This window comes from Watersipora subatra, chromosome 3 (genome assembly GCF_963576615.1).
Source record: "Watersipora subatra chromosome 3, tzWatSuba1.1, whole genome shotgun sequence".
In the NCBI taxonomy this organism is placed as follows: Eukaryota; Metazoa; Bryozoa; class Gymnolaemata; order Cheilostomatida; family Watersiporidae; genus Watersipora; species Watersipora subatra.
Genome location: NC_088710.1, coordinates 8,261,811 through 8,278,148, shown reverse-complemented (window position 1 = coordinate 8,278,148; position 16,338 = coordinate 8,261,811). Strand labels below are relative to the sequence as shown.

Sequence of the window (16,338 nt, the reverse complement as noted above, 5' to 3'; positions counted from 1 at the left end):
GAAAACATTGTGCAAGAAAGGTTTGGACCATGTAATCCAATAAAACAATTTTTGGATAATTATTTAGTTTTGAAAATGCTTCATGAGCTAATTTTAGCGCTTCAAGGACATACTGGAGGATTATTTGTTGTGAATTATGCTAAGAAAATCGAGGTTTGTATCATACGATTGTATGTGGGTAAGACCGTTTTTGGCAGGATTATGACGCGCGGGACATTTGAACGGTTCCTCGCATACTTCTCAGCTCAGATTGGAAATTCTAGTGTCATTCATACTGTTTTAAAAAGCACTTGACATCAACTATCACTGAATGAGATTTCATTTTTGTCATGCAATGCATTAACAAATTATGAACCATTTAAGCTGGTATGACGCGCAGGACCATAATTTATCTATCTATCTATCTCGATAAAATATCTCTTGTGGCCCGATAAGCCTTTAGAGATAAGATGCGACTATAACGATAAAAGAGATCAGATATTCTTGTAAAATCGAGAGTTAAATAAAATCTGCTACTGAGCTTGTTCCATATATATATCAAAACTTCATGACTCGGTTAAAAAATGAGAACTTCATGGCATCTGTATTAATTTGACATGAAAAACTACTCTTTGATCAATTGGAAAAATCTTCTCAAATTTTGGACTCATAACATTATTATTTGGCAAGCTCGAAGCTCTATTGTTTTTTTATTAGTAATACATACCATTTTGTTTCCAGGCCAAAGTTTAATGATTCTGTAAGGTTTGAAAGAAGACTACCGCCTCTGACGCGCGGGACGAAAATAACATTATGAAAAATTAAGCAGTTTTCTGTTTTGTAGTTGTTAGACTACAAATTGTTGTAGTTGTAACATTGAATATACTTGTGCTAGACCAACCAATAGTTTAAAATTACTATATATTTTATTTATTAAAACATAAACACGTATAACTTAAAGATTGTCAGACTTTCATGCAGTAAACCATTTTTTCTTAAGAATATCATATTCTGCCATTATTATTGTCTCACTTTCTAATACAAAGTATTTCAGTGACCTTGTAGTTGCTGCTGGTACAATAGCTGAAAATACTTTAAAAAGAAAATCCCTGTGGGTGGTTCTTATGTCATCGGGGTTTGGCCACGTGAACTGCTTGTGTGCATGGTATATGTACTTTATAGTTTAGCTACCTTCATTAGCTTCGATTGTGAGAATTTCTCTAAAGCTGACTTCAGAGTCATAGGCCACTGCAACCAGCGTTTGTGGTAAGAACTGAGTCAATGTTTGTGAAGTATCTCCTGTAATTACCTTTTGATTAGGTTCGCTTCTCGGTAGAGATGAAACTGGCTTCCAAGTGGAAGAACACCATTCCGTCAGAATAGCATCACTGTCTTCTTTAATCGCTATGCGATGGCAAGATCAAATGCTATGAATTGGAGGTGCAGTGGACCAGCGCTTTTTGCAGATCCTTGCTGTTTTAGTGATCATTTTCTGAGATGTAGAAAATCTTCATTGGTTTCACTGATTTGGAAGTTATTATTGTTGTAGCTTCTGCAAATGACTTTGCTGCATTTACGACATACCATCCTCAATATATACTGCTATTAGAACCTGTTGTTTGATGCTTCCCCCAACACTATCTACTGCACCTTTGCCATGCGATGTCTAAAAAAAACTCCAGTCAGCTGGCATACCCATTTCTGATCAAGTTCCCAATCAAGTTCTGAACTGTGAACCGATTTTTGATTTGCGATGCAGATCCTTAACTTACATAATGAATATGTTGCAAGTTAATATCTTCTGCTTTCAGAAATTTCACAAGTTCTCTATTAAACGTGTAAACAGCATCCTTAGTGTGTTCTAGGCTATCACAAACTTTTACACAGCATTTGTGGGCTAAGACTCCATCCAGCTTATAATAAATCATGACAGTGAATACTGTCTCCCCTATTGTAATGTAGTAGGTGTTTTGGATTTCGATTGCTTGCTTACAGTTAAAGTTCTCACTGAAGTCTTTGTGAATGATCACTGCCCCATTTTTCAAATTTTGTTTGAGGTAGCTGATTGATTTGTGTTGACGGTTGGAAGTGTACATACAAAGGGAAAGTGATGTCAGTTGGTATTTCAGCAGCATAAGCAAGTCAGAAGGTGGCATTTGATCTTCGAGCTTGTCTAGGAAGCGGTTTTCACCATCTTTCCACTGATAGAAATTCACATGTTTTTTAGCGCTAACAACCAAACTATCGATTGAAGCGGTGCCAGAAGAGTCACATTCCCTCTTCACACATGATTTATTTTCCATGTTACACACAGCTCTCTTCAGTAGCTGGTGAACAGTAGTAGGTGTATTCAAAGAACAGACACTGGCCTGCCGCAGTCCCAGTAGAGCTAACTCCACATTTTCGCAGTATTTGTAAGCACAGACAATTTGATCATGTCTGGAAACTGGCTTGCATATTACTGGGCCCAACTTTTTAAATTTACTAGGGCTCACCTTGACATCTGGATATTCCTCATTGAAAATTTCAAAGATGTCACTCAAAGTGTAGTTCAGCAGGTGTTTCCGAAGCTTTCATCGCTTGTGAACAGGAAGTGTGGCATGATGTTAACAGCAGTTTGGCAGTCAGTAGAATGCATGCCAGTTCAGAAAAAAGTCTTACAGTATCTATAAGGGAAACCTACTTTCTCTATTGACGGAAAATTGAATGAGTGAAAGAGAATTTTCGTAACCATACTTTAAAAATACACATTTGATTCAAAGATTACCTCGTGATTTGCACACAAGGTGTGTGTATCAGAAGAGTAGGCTAAAATTGACAAGCTCCAGATTCTGAGTTACAAAACAAAATAATTCTATTCATTATTTTTCTCAAAGAAACTGGCTTTTTAGACTTGGAATGTCCAGCATTACTTTCACATATCAGGGTATCAAAGAGAACTCTCAAACAAAGGCAGACATCACCATATTATTAAAAGTGTCCCGCGCGTCATAAAAACTTCCATGTACCTATAAAACAGAAATGTGCAGTATTTTCAGCAAATTGGCGAGTTGGGCTAAGCTATAGCAGCCCAAAATCGAATTATAGATGAACATTTTTCATGTCAGATAGCTTAGGAAGAACAGGCTGCAACTAAATACAATAAAATTGTGACGAGCGGGCAAACTAATTTTTGCTTGCCTGAATTACAAGGAGAAATTTGCATTTGCTCGGAAAAAACACCTGGGCTAGAAAATCCACTCTTGTATTGATTATAAAATGGTAGCAAAATTTATTTCAGAATGAACTGCAAAGTTTGAGAGGATATGATCAACTGTCCCACGCATCACACACCATACAGGAAAAACCTACTTGCGTGCCCAATATCTTCATGAGAGAAGATCTCATTATGAAAACTTTGGTGTTTTCACATGTCTGAACATGTTTGCTCGCTAATTAACTAAAAATTATGGTTGCAAAAGGCAGAAAAAAATTGCCTTTGTGTGTGACACCATGCTTGGCCTTGCCCATGTATTATCTCAGCACGATAATTCAGATTCTCACAATAATCTACTTGAGCTCTAAAAGTGATCACTTGCATTATTTGAGCTACCTATATGACTAACCCCGCAAGTGGTAAACTATATACATGTATGATTGACCAACTGTTTAAGTCTTTCTTACAATAGCTAAGGGATAAAAAATGGGTGTAGTTGGAAAATGGTCTAGTGAGAAAGTCTGTTAATCAGATTTTTCATATTATAGCAATCAAGATCAGAACATCTAAAGCAATGTGTGTAACGGTAGAAAACAATGTTTAGTGTCACGTCATACACTATGTAGAATGAAAGTATTGTGTAACTTGTTTTAATAGTACTATCATAACTGCTCTACTGCATTATATTGAACGGTCACCAAGTGCTGCAACAGAAAAGTTCATTGCATTAAACCAATTTTTTGTTGCAGAAATCAGTAGAAAGGTATAAAATTCACTTCAACTTTTAATAGATATTGAATAATATTTATTTAATTTATTTTAATCATTTTTATTAGTAAACATTTATGAAAAATTTCATTTTTCAAAAAGTATAAATGGTTGTTTGGGCAACGAGCATTAGCATAATTCTTGAATTAAAAGACAAAGTGGCATTTTTTTAAAACAGACGCGGCAAAAGCAATTTGATGCCAATTTTCAATGTAAGGTAGCTCTTAGAAATGAGGTCAAGCTTAAAATTCTTTTAAAAGGCTTTAAATATTTTCAATTTTGTGTGGGTAAAGGGCAGCGCTTTCGCTGGTTTCCTATCATTTTTTTACAACTCTGCAATAACTGCTGCATTTTTGTCTTGCCACATTAGATATAGGCCTACTTTATAAAGTTCAAGCCACGTTAATTTTAGTTTACAAAATTCTAACATTGTGTTGTCATTACAGGTAGTACCTGTTGCTTTTCTTCATCCTGGAGAGAGAACACTTCTCAACAGAATATGTCAGCTTGGAAGCTATTACCAGATTTTTCAAGATTTTATTGCCAAGTACATCAACTTCAATAAATCAGCAGGTCATTCCACTTTTTGTAACTTAATAAAGAATCTTGATATTGATGATGGAGGACTAAACGACAGAAATATAGTACACTGATGAACAGTTAGAACTTGACTATTTTTTATAAATACATATATTTGATGCTAAATGATTGTAAGTAGCTTACAAGTGATTTGCAAATGGCGTATCTGTAACACTTATCATGTCTTCATGATTTACAATCTTGTGTGCATGTGCAGAAATAACGCCGGGGCTGTACCTGAATGCGTTATGTTACACTCTGCGGGATGACATTCTCGGTGACTACGAAGAATGTCTAGTGTCTCTGGAGGAAGAGATTATGATGGATGAAGACATCACTCTGTCTTATATACAATCTCGACTCGAGGACAAACAATACACTCTTCTCTTTCCTGCGCTTCACCAGTTCATTGAGGAGCTTGAGTCAAGGAAGGTAGGCATGATTCTTGTATGCCCAGTGTTATAATTTCGCAAATTTGTAATTGTCTTTTATGACTACAATGTGAATTGATTTAAATTATTTTGTTTATAATTTTTTTTATATGACATGTTCTCAAGAGCTATTAATAATTGAGAAAAATTTACCATATTTCTTGTCGCTCTCAAGAGAATCTTTGCTCAAGACTGGCGACAGACCACTAAGTTTAGCTGTGTGGAATGATCTTTGGCGTGGCCAATAAAGAGTTAATTCAAGTATATCCTTTCAAGCAAAATTCTTTATTAAATCAACTTTCTATTTTCCTTGGATTTTTTCTCTTTCACTTAATTTATAAGTTAGAGTTTAATTTAGTCACGAGCAAAAACTATATTAAACTAGTACACTGGTAGTACAGTGCGCCGTTAGAGATCGTTAAGTAAGGCGTAGATAATAAATATATGCACAATTATTCTGAAATTCGGTCAATTGGTGCGGGGGGGGGGAGGGGGGGGGGTACAGTCTCGGGCTAATAATCTGAATGAGATGAGTTTGAATCCTTTACATCGGAACTCTTTTCTCAATCTCCAACCTTAAGACAGATGAAAGAGCGAACACACATCTTATTAATTCTAAAGATCATCTGATCGAAAAATGAAGTAAGATGGAGAAAGTTTTTGAATGCAGATTTTAACAATATCTGCATATATATGCAGATATATGATATTATTTCAACTTCATCTTGTACTTTCTCAACTTGTCAGTTTTATATCGTAATAACTTCACTACTTCAGCTTCATGGATGCCAGCTACTCGGTTTGGTGGACAAGCAGTTGGTCAGCGGAGTTCCTATCGTTCAGAGAGCCATGAATATGTAAGTAAGATAGCTGCTAGATCTGTTACCATAAAAACTATAAATAAGTACTAAAGTTCTGGCTCCTTTTTTCATTTGCCATTGATACTACTGAATTCCTCAATTATCCAATATGATTGGATAATTTTGTTGTAGCCTCAGGTTCAAATTGCATAAAGTCCTTTACAAGCAGTTGTCTCCATGGCTGCTGCAGGGTCACCTCGCTGACCCCTACCAAGAGTTTTTTGTGCACAAAGTCCGCAAGACTAAATCTTTGACATCTGCTGGCAATCAGGATGAAGAGCTCGGCATCGGTGGCATTAGTGGCAAGCAGCTTCTCCACATACAGGTGACTTCAAAAAAGTCTCAGTGTTACTTCATGTTTATGCAGTCTTGAGTTGCTAGTATGGCAGTACGAGTTGTTTATACATGTATTAGCCTTGTGTTGTGCACAAGTATCATTATTGCTTAGACGTACATGGTTCAAGTTTGCTTGTTTATAGGTTCTCAACATCCGGTTGATGCAATAGTATACATTATTTTTACATACTCTCTATTGATTCACAGAGTTTTATATATATACAGTGAAACATGGATAACTCCCCCTCGGATATATCGAACACATGGTTAACTCGAATGGATTTGCTTGGTCTGTTCCCACGCAATGATAAATGGCTTTATATAACTCGACCTCGGCACCGTTAACTCGAACAGTTTTTTGCTGAATTCACAAACGTGGTTTCCGTTCAATTTATTTCGAATGAGTTTCCATTAGTCGCGGAGCTGAGACTACTCTGCTTTCTTAACGAAAGCGCTTTTTATACGCGTATAGTGTACATATAATTTCCCCCGTACCGTATAATGGAACCGAAAAAGAAATCGTATAAAAATGATTAATAGGGTCGCTAAAACGTTCGCTTAGTTACGGCCAAGCTATAAACGTTAGAAGGTTTTAGCGATAAAAATTTAATAAAGATAGACACAGCGTGCAAAATACATATTGTAACAGTGATTATATGCGGATACATAAAGATAAAATGTCACAAATAGGCTCGTGGCTTGGCGTCCGCTACAACAGACATCCGCTTAACGATGGCATCACGCAAGCAAAGAAAAGCGTGGAAACCTTCTGACAAACTTAAAGTACTCGAGGAAGTCGAAGCAGGACAAAAGCTATCAGCATTATCAAAAAGAGAAAATCTTCCAAAAAGTACAGTGTCAACATGGATTAAACAAAAAGAAAGAATAAGATCGTTATGTGACCAAAATTTATCAAGGCTAAGAGATCGTTCAACGTCGCACGATGATTTGGATGGTGTATTATTGACTTGGTTTAGACAAGTGCGTAGTGAATGCGTACCTATCGATGGGCCAATTTTGTTAGACAAGGCCAACAAGTTTTTAAGGACTATAATAACTGTTTAAAATCTATTTCTACAATAAGTCACACTGTTGATCTTTGTCAAAAAAATACCTTGTCACAGACTACACTCGATAAGTTTTTTAAATGAAACAACTGATCAGATGTAAAGCATGCTTTTTTGCATTGGTCATAAATGTTTACTTATGTCCAGTTTTAAAAATTATCAGAAAGAATAGATATTTTTCTATTGGGCTGAGATTTGTTTGCAGTTTTAGGTGATGTGACTGACAAGACGCTTTAAGATTAAAATTGGCAAAATTGATCTCGAGTAAAACACTCAGAAGAAAAAATGTCTTCTGAGCGTTTTAACCGCGATTATGTTTTGCCAATCTTAATCTGAAAAAGTTCTGGCAGTCACATCACCTAAAACAACACACAAATCTCAAGTGTATAAAAATCTCTATACTGTCTGATAAATACTTTAAAACTCTACATCAGATGCCCTTTAACTTACAACAAACAGCCTATACTTTAGTTTTATATATACATGTAGTTTGTATATGTATCTACTGATAAATACATTCACTTGTGACTGTGCTCTGATAACTTGAACGCTCTGATAACTCAAACACTTTCGCTCGGTCTCGTGAAGTTTGAGTTATCCATGTTTCACTGTATATAGTAGTAGTAGTTTATAGAAAACAACACTCTTTGGGGAAAACCCTACTTTCTTGGTGAATCACTACTTTCTTGACAAAACACTACTTTCTGGAGAACACACTTTTTTTGGGAAAATATTGCCCTTTTGGGAAAATATTGCCCTTTTGGGAAAAGACTACTTTGTTGGTGGGAAAAGATTAATTTTTTGAGGAAATGCTATTTTCTTGGGAAAACAACATTTTTGTGTAAAAGCTACATTCTTGGGCAAACACTACTGTTTTGGGTAAAAGCTACATTCATGGGGAAACACTACTGTTTTGGGGAAACGTTATTTTCTTAGGGAAACATTACTTTCTTGGAAAACACTACATTCTTGCGAAAAAACTACATTCTTGGGAAATGACTCCTTTTTTGGGAAAACACTATATTATTCGAAAACCACTACCTTCTGGGGAAATTTGATTATTGGTCTGGTTAGGTGACATCCTCCAAACATGTGCTTGACATTTTCATTTCTGCGTAGATTCAATTATTTGCTTGTCACACATTTTCGAACTTAATTGTTTGAAAATAATGTTGATGAATATTTGAAATTGCAATAAGGGTCTGGTTGGAATGATTGTTAGGGTGCTTCCCAAGAGAACAAGGATAAAAAGGATGGTGCGTACTTTGAGCAATTCAGTTTGAGGGGGGACATGCTGCCACCCTACCTTTCTATTCGAGTTCTACATAAAATAGTCTTCATCGGTGAATCTGTGGATATGTTTGAGAACAATGACAGTATTGATGTCAAAAGTGAGTATCTGGCTAAGCTTTGATGTGCCTATAGCGTTTGCTATGTTGAATACATAGTTTTAAGGGTATATGTAATAGAGATGAATTGAATGCAAGCTCTTGAAACAGAGCATAACAGCTGAGTGGATTCTACAGTCTCTCACCTTCAACTACTGTCCAAGTTTCCTATTAGGCTTCGATTCTATTTACTAGATGAGACCAACTTTTTCTTGTCGTCGTTGTAGTTGTATTTTAACTCCAATCTAAATGTCATCCAATTCTAATAAAAGTTAACGCATTAGACATTTGTAAGCCATTTATTAAGTCTGACAGGTTTGCAGGTATAATAGAAGCAAAGAGAAAATCCTGATCCGTGCTGACGTTTAGCAATAAACATGAGTTGGCTGCTCTCATTGGCACTCTCTGTATAAAGTAGCTAAACTTATACAATTTAATAATGACAGGTGGAAACTCGGTTGATTTACATGTAGAATTCAGATGAGCAGAACCTAAAATCCAGAAAAACTTATTTTCATGCTAGCAGTAAGTCTGGTGATGCCATGTGATGCCAGGATACTTTACCATGGATACCAAACGCTATGTAGCCGTGACTTTATACAGTATACTAGTGGTAAGTCTGGTGATGCCATGTGATGCCAGGATACTTTACCATGGATACCAAACGCTATGTAGCCGTGACTTTATACAGTATACTAGTGGTAAGCCTGGTGATGCCATGTGATGCCAGGATACTTTACCATGGATACCAAACGCTATGTAGCCGTGACTTTATACAGTATACTAGTGGTAAGCCTGGTGATGCCATGTGATGCCAGGATACTTTACCATGGATACCAAACGCTATGTAGCCGTGACTTTATACAGTATACTAGTGGTAAGCCTGGTGATGCCAGGGAATTCTTTTATTATCAAACAGATGGTCTATAGGCGGGTGTTTAAAAGTCTCAGGAACGAGATGGAGTTTGGAACCAAATATTTTAGCGACTTGGCAGACAGCACAGAGCATATGCAGGTTAAATTTGGATGAAATTGACAAAAAATTATGGAAACCCGTAGTGTTTACACAGACTAACAGACAGACACAATGACAAATCAACGGAATCATTAATTTTGGTTACAACATTCATTATTTGGTTCTCAGCAACCAGATGGAACCAAATAATTTTAGTGAACTGGTGAAAGACACGGAGCATATACGTGTGGAGTTTTAATAAAATCAGCCGAACAATGTGGAAACGCGTAACATCTGCGCGGATTAACAGACACACACAATGACAATTTGGATGTATTAATATGCTGTAGATTAAGGTTTTGGAATCACTAGCATGTCTGTTACGCAGCAAAGCTTTTATAGCAAAAAGGTGTAAACTGGCTATTGGTGCAATGCAGTTCATAAAAATATTCACAGAATGTAATTTCCTATGTTGCTGTTTCACTTTATAACTTACAAAATGGTTGGTGTGTGAGAGGTCTTTCTAGGTCAGACAGTTTCAGCAAACATGCCATTTTTTATTGCTGCATATTTTTGGTCTGTTCTTGGAATCTTGAAAAATTGACATATTTGTTTGACCTACATATGCGCAACCGATGTTCAACTCTGCTGCCATATAGGGAAAAGCTTTTGCTGCTCTAGGTACAATTCTCAAGGATAAAGCTATGGAATATTCTCGCTATCTTCACCAGCTGTCAGAAGCAAAGACCTTTTCTGTGCTGGAGCTAGAAAACGCTGTTGACACTATAAGAAAGTGTGTCACTGAGGTACTGAATCAGCTTACTGGCCTCTTATGGACCCTAGTTTTTTGTTTCTGTGAACTTGAAATTATTTATTGTTACGATGTACTAGGAACAATAACCAGAAAGTTTAAAATTTGCTCAATTTTTTACTCTACCTAATATTTTGATGTTTGTTGCCTCCAAACATCCTTTGTTTTAAGGTAATATTCTATAACCAGTTTAACGTAGTATGCTTACCTCACAGGATGCAGATTCTAAAAGCATGTAGTTGGATGATGCTTTTGATTGGCTATAAGCTACATAAGAATTTCATTCCCTTATGGTTCTCTGCTTTTGTAGAGACTGTGGGAGTATGTGGTGCAAGAGTCGAAACTAAAAGAACAGCTCTTCAGAATCAAAGACATATTCCTGCTTGGTCGCAGTGACTTGTACTTGTCACTCATAGATGGAGCTGACAGACTTCTCTCATGTCCACCCAACCCTATGACTACAAATGGTACGTGTCTGTCCTACGAGATTCAAATATGTCTGAACTATTCCTACCAATAAACATGGCTGACTTTTATATTTTACAGATATTAATAGAATCTTCCAGCAGGTCGTTCGCAGTCTCAACATGAACGATGAAAAGTTGCAATCATTTAAATTGCTGGTGAGCTCAGTGAGAGCTGATGGTACTAAGGCTAAAGAGAATGGCTGGACAATATTATCTATTCAGTACAAGGCTGAGTGGCCCCTACATGTTTTCTTTACGACTGTCGCTCTTGAACGGTAATTTGTTCCCTCAATACGGCGTCGTTCACCTTTTAGTAATCCATTTTATCACTTAGGTCTATTGTACTCATATAGTGGTGTGTTTTATATCTGTAGTGGTATGTTTTACATCTGTAGTGGTGTGTATTACATCTGTAGTGGTCTGTTGTACTCTGTAGTGGTGTGTACTGTCACCGTGGTGTGCCTTACGCCCATTGCCTATGGCATGCGCTCTTGTAATTTTTGCTATTACTGTGGTACATTTTATTACTGCGGTTTATTAAAGGGTTAGTAGGAGAAGATTCTTAGTCAGCCATTAGGAACTGTCGGGCAAACATGACCATAGACAAACCAAAACATAAAGCAGCATGACATCTTGCTTATACTATATCACTGCATAATTATTGCTACCTATAATAAGAGCCGTGTATGCCTGTCAAAGCCACGGCTAGAGCTTAGATAAAGAATCGCTTTCAATGGGATTCGAACTCCCAACACCTAGTTCGATAGACAGACACTCTACCACCTGCACCGATTGACCACCTGGCCACACGTAAGCAATAATTGTCCCACGACCAAACACGAGCGAAGCGATTGTTTAGGAGCTTTATGATAAATGCATATGTGCACACAACTCACGAAAATTATTCATCAACACTGTCGCAAACCCTTGTACCAAAATCTCATCAACAAGTTTAACCATTTTTTAATGGAGTATAATAACAATACAAAACACATATAAACCTACTTAAATATGTTACCAAGTCTTTAAAATTTGTAGACAATAGCCTAAACCTTACCCATCTGATCGGATAATACATAGCTAGACAGATTAATTTGGCCTAAAATCGCTATTAAAACCTGACAAGCCTTTTTTAATCAAAGTTAAGACCGGCCTACGAAACGTTGATAAAGTCGTGCGACCGAGAGTAGAACCATTAAGTCGTGCGCATTTCACGAGAAAAACGTGCACATTTCTCCAGTCTATGGCATTGTCCAATTGCCGAAGGTTTCTAATATCTTTCCGTTTTTAATATCTTGCAAAAATATTTAATTATAAAAATAATTATTCGAATTTATTTATCCGAAGGTTTCTGTAAAATAACGTAGACCGTTTGAGGCGTAGACCGATATACAGGTACGAAATTGTGGTACACAGTTTATCAGCTTGTTTTTTTTTGTCCGAATTACCGAAGGTTTCATTAAAATATTTAGAATGTTAGCCAAAATTCTTAACATCTTATGCCTCTTTATGACGAGAACATTTTTTCATTTTGCTCCAGTTTGCAGAAAATTTCTAGACACGTGAATGCTGATGCTCGCTTTCTGTTACATATCGCTATCAAAACCATTCAACACAACCAACTTTCAAACTGTGTATATTACACAGCAGCTTGCCATTTTACTTCTAATATTGCATTTCTCCTATTGCAGGGGAGAAATATAAACATATAATATTTTCCTTTCATTATTGCTGTCTGTTGTACATAATAACACCCAGTACATTACAGCTACCATTGCAGTTATCCTATTGCACTGCATTGTCATTTGACTGGTAATATTACATTTCTCAACCAGCAGTACCCTTTCTTTTTTCCAATATCACTTTGGTCGTGGGCTGTATGACAGGGGAATTTCTAGTGTTATTATAAGGATTATTCTGTGACTTTATTCTGTTACTATTATTACTAGTACCCTAGCAGTCCAATGCATCATGAGAAATCGTCAGGCATAATAACTAACCGTACAATTATTCCAAACAAGTGACCAGGTAGTCAATCGGCGCAGGTGGTAAAGTGTCCGTCTATCAAGCTTAATGTTAGGAGTTGTAATCCCATTGAAAGTGATTCTTTTTCTAACCTCTAGCCACGGCTTTGACAGGCGTAAATGGCTCTTATTATAGCAAGGATTATGCAAGGATTATAAGCAAGATATCATGCTGCTTTATGTTTTGGTTTGTCTATGGTCATGTTTGCTCGACAGTTCCTAATGGCTGGCTAAGAATCTTCCCCTACTAACCCTTTAATTTTGGCCTAATACAATTAGTCTAAAGGCTGTGCTATCTAATTTTCTGACATCAAATCCTCTCAACAGCCGCTGCACACTGATTTACAGATTTCTGTTTGTGGTACAGACTCCTTCAGGCTCGGCAGCTACTTTATGTGTTGACTGCAAACATACGGATGACTTGTAAATTTTTTGAATTTATTAAAGAAGGGCAACAGCTAACTATTAAAAGTTATCTGAAAGCCTTTCATCTCTCATTTTTATCCCAAGGAGTTCATTTTTATTACTACCGACCATTTACAGTGCCCCAATCACTATTACTGTTTTATCAGGTGCACATTTTGTTAAGGAGTTGTCACTCTACAACAAAACTAAAGTTTCTGAGGTTCGCATATTTCAACTGAAACAGCCACACGATCCAAACATAACTCAAAAAATTAGCCTCAAACTGGTTGTCCAGTTAGGTTCTAAACCTTGAGTAATTCAACCTTTGTTACGAAATAAAGTGAAAATTGGATTAGTTAATAATAAGCTATCCAATCAAATGTGAGCTTTAGTTGTGGTTAACCAAACTGAGCATAATTCAAAACTTTTTGTCCCAAGCTTTGGTTCTTGGTTGGCTACTTTGATAAGCATTGCTAATCAATCAGGTATCATTCCGAGTCGATAGCATGTCTTTACATTGGAAGGATTTATGTTATCATGGATCATTGATTGTAAGATTTGGTGATTAATGAATGTGACTAACAGAGAACATATTTGCAGGTACAATGTAATATTCAAGTTTTTGCTGGCTGTAAAAAAGACTCAGGTGGCCTTGCACAAGGCGTGGAAAGAACAAATGTGTCGGGGAAAAAAGCTGGCTTTGGGGAAGGAAGAGGCATGGCTTCACCAAATTCGTAACCACATGCAGTTTTTAGTCGACAACCTGCAGATGTATCTACAGGTGCTGTATACAAGCATTACTTGTGATTTTATTAAAATTGATATAATTGACATTTTTAATCTCTTCTTCACCATAAATAAGAAACTAGTAAGGTCCTCTATTCTATTTTAGTAATTTTATGTTATTGCATTGTATGAAAAGTGCAAAAACAAGAGATTATTGGTAGTTGTCCTACGATGAAAACTTTTCACTTGTAATTCAGTTTTTATCAAATGTGTCAACTGTTATCAACATGAAACTTGTTGCACACCAGCATAAGGGGCACCTGCTTGCAGTGTCTATTTTTTCATTTGTAGCTAGATGTGATCGAGTCACAGCATCAGGAGATGCTAGACAGGATAGACAACTCCAAAGATTTTGAAATAATTCGATCGGCACATGAGACATTCCAGACTAACCTTCTCTCCCAGGTACATCTTGTGACTCTTCATCGTCACGCACATCGTCAGGTGCTTTTGCGTAGCGACTGAAACAATAAAAGTATCCATGAAGTTATTTTCTAACAAAGCTACATTAATATTTCTATCAAGCTGTAGAATATTTCGATGTAGCTCATTACCATCATTACCATCATTATCAAGCTCATTACCAATTTTTAAACCAAATCAACATGTGTTGTAGTGTTTCCTGTTGAATGTACCCGTCAACCACTGTCTCATGTGTATCCTTGAGAGCTGCAATTCCTTCTGTACAATTCTCCGCTCATGCGATGGCTCGCTCTCACCCGACCAGATCGAGCACTGTCAGTCTCTTCAAACCGTAAGTTTTCCACCTACTTACCACCAGCGACCGTTTGAAGTGGTTAACTTTTTGTTATTTGCTGGAATGTTGGATTTTTATTTGTAAAATAATGTCATGTTGAGCCTGAATCCTTTACAAAGCTATGGTTATACATACCTTATATGGTTATGTATACCTTATATGGTTATACATATCGAAAACAAAAAACTCAACCCCATGTATAGGATGGACATCTGCTGTGACTACTTGGTGCTGACAAATACATGTAGATTGACCAGTGAAATTCCTGCTAGGGTGGTTAGTGTTGTCACATCTGAATTTTCCACCGCTTTTTTTGCTGAAACAATCAGTGATTCTAAAAGTTGAATTCTTTATTTTCTCTTCCATTGCAAACTGAGTTAATGGCGATTCCCTTTAGGATAAATTATGAATTATAATGAAACCATATTGCTCATTAGCAGGTTTAAGATGTAGTTGGCGTCAGCTGAAAACAAATAAATACGATTCTAACCTCTATCCAATAATAGCGGTCAATGGAACCAACTGAACCAAAGGAATTAACGTGTAATTGCAGATTAGCTTTGATAATCAAAGATGCGCGGATCACCGCTGTTAGTTTAGGCTTAACACACTGTTTGGCTGCTGACTACCCAGAGCATGTCTTTCATCAGTCTATCAGTCTATCAGGTGTTGTATTGGTTTGCTAGTATTTCTGTTTAGCCTAAATGCTTTGTTATGTAACTTTTGTGTCGCTTTGTAAATTGTTTTCAAGTAAAAGTCATGTTTATGAAGCATAACCAAAGAACAAAGATGAACCGAAGCTATGCTTAATCTCAGTTGATTTACGTATGAAATTATAAACCGTGAATTTTCAAAAATACGTTTCACGATGCGTAGATTAATTTAGACGAATAATGTAGCAGTTAATTGCATTTAGTGTGATTGTGTCGAAGTCTTATCAGCTGTGAGGACATATGCTCTCTCTATAACAAATATTACTTTTACTAAACCACATGAGATACCAATATCTATCGGTATAACTTGTACATTTGTGAGACCAGAGGCTATTCAGACATACGATGTTAAATAAGAGTATCAGCGGCTACTTCTTGGTTGACTCTTCTCTATCAAGCCTACACATTACTGTTATTCTACAAGCCTGCAGAGACTTGACTCGTTGATCTCATGTGTTGCAGATGTTCCAGAAGCAGACCTTGCTGTTATTCAAGATTCTCACTAGTACCAAGACCCACCAGAGGAACCCGTATCTGGTTCAGCTTTTGTTAAGAATTGACTTTAATAAGTACTTCTCGTCATCAGGGCAGCAGCTGGGTGGAGATGTTGGTGGTAATTGTCTCCCTTGAACCGTGCAGCCATTTTTATGATTTATCGAAGTCTGCAAATGTTTGCAGTGTTTGTAAACAGACTTGTTTTATCTGTGTGTTTGTGAGTATATCTATAGGTTTGTGAGTATATTTATGGGTTTGTGAGTATATTTATGGATTTGTACTTTTCTGAGTTGTAAATATTACTGACTCTCAAATATTACT

The 16,338-nt window shown here is 36.6% G+C and overlaps 1 protein-coding gene across 2 annotated transcripts; it reads left to right on the top strand.

Moving 5' to 3' along the window:
* The first annotated feature begins 26 nt into the window (after nt 1-26).
* LOC137391085 (gamma-tubulin complex component 4-like) lies at nt 27-16,338 on the top strand. 2 transcript variants are annotated; one of them, XM_068077436.1, is made up of 13 exons: nt 27-153; nt 4,390-4,516; nt 4,740-4,954; nt 5,731-5,810; nt 5,946-6,138; nt 8,439-8,607; nt 10,241-10,365; nt 10,681-10,837; nt 10,917-11,112; nt 13,867-14,047; nt 14,344-14,457; nt 14,669-14,806; nt 15,985-16,338. In XM_068077436.1, the coding sequence occupies exons 1-13, from the start codon at nt 76-78 to the stop codon at nt 16,150-16,152; spliced, it is 1,941 nt and encodes a 646-aa protein (XP_067933537.1). In that variant the 5' UTR covers nt 27-75; the 3' UTR covers nt 16,153-16,338. The 2 variants fall into 2 exon arrangements, with proteins under 2 accessions (XP_067933537.1, XP_067933538.1); XM_068077437.1 differs by lacking the exon at nt 27-153 and adding an exon at nt 2,339-2,393.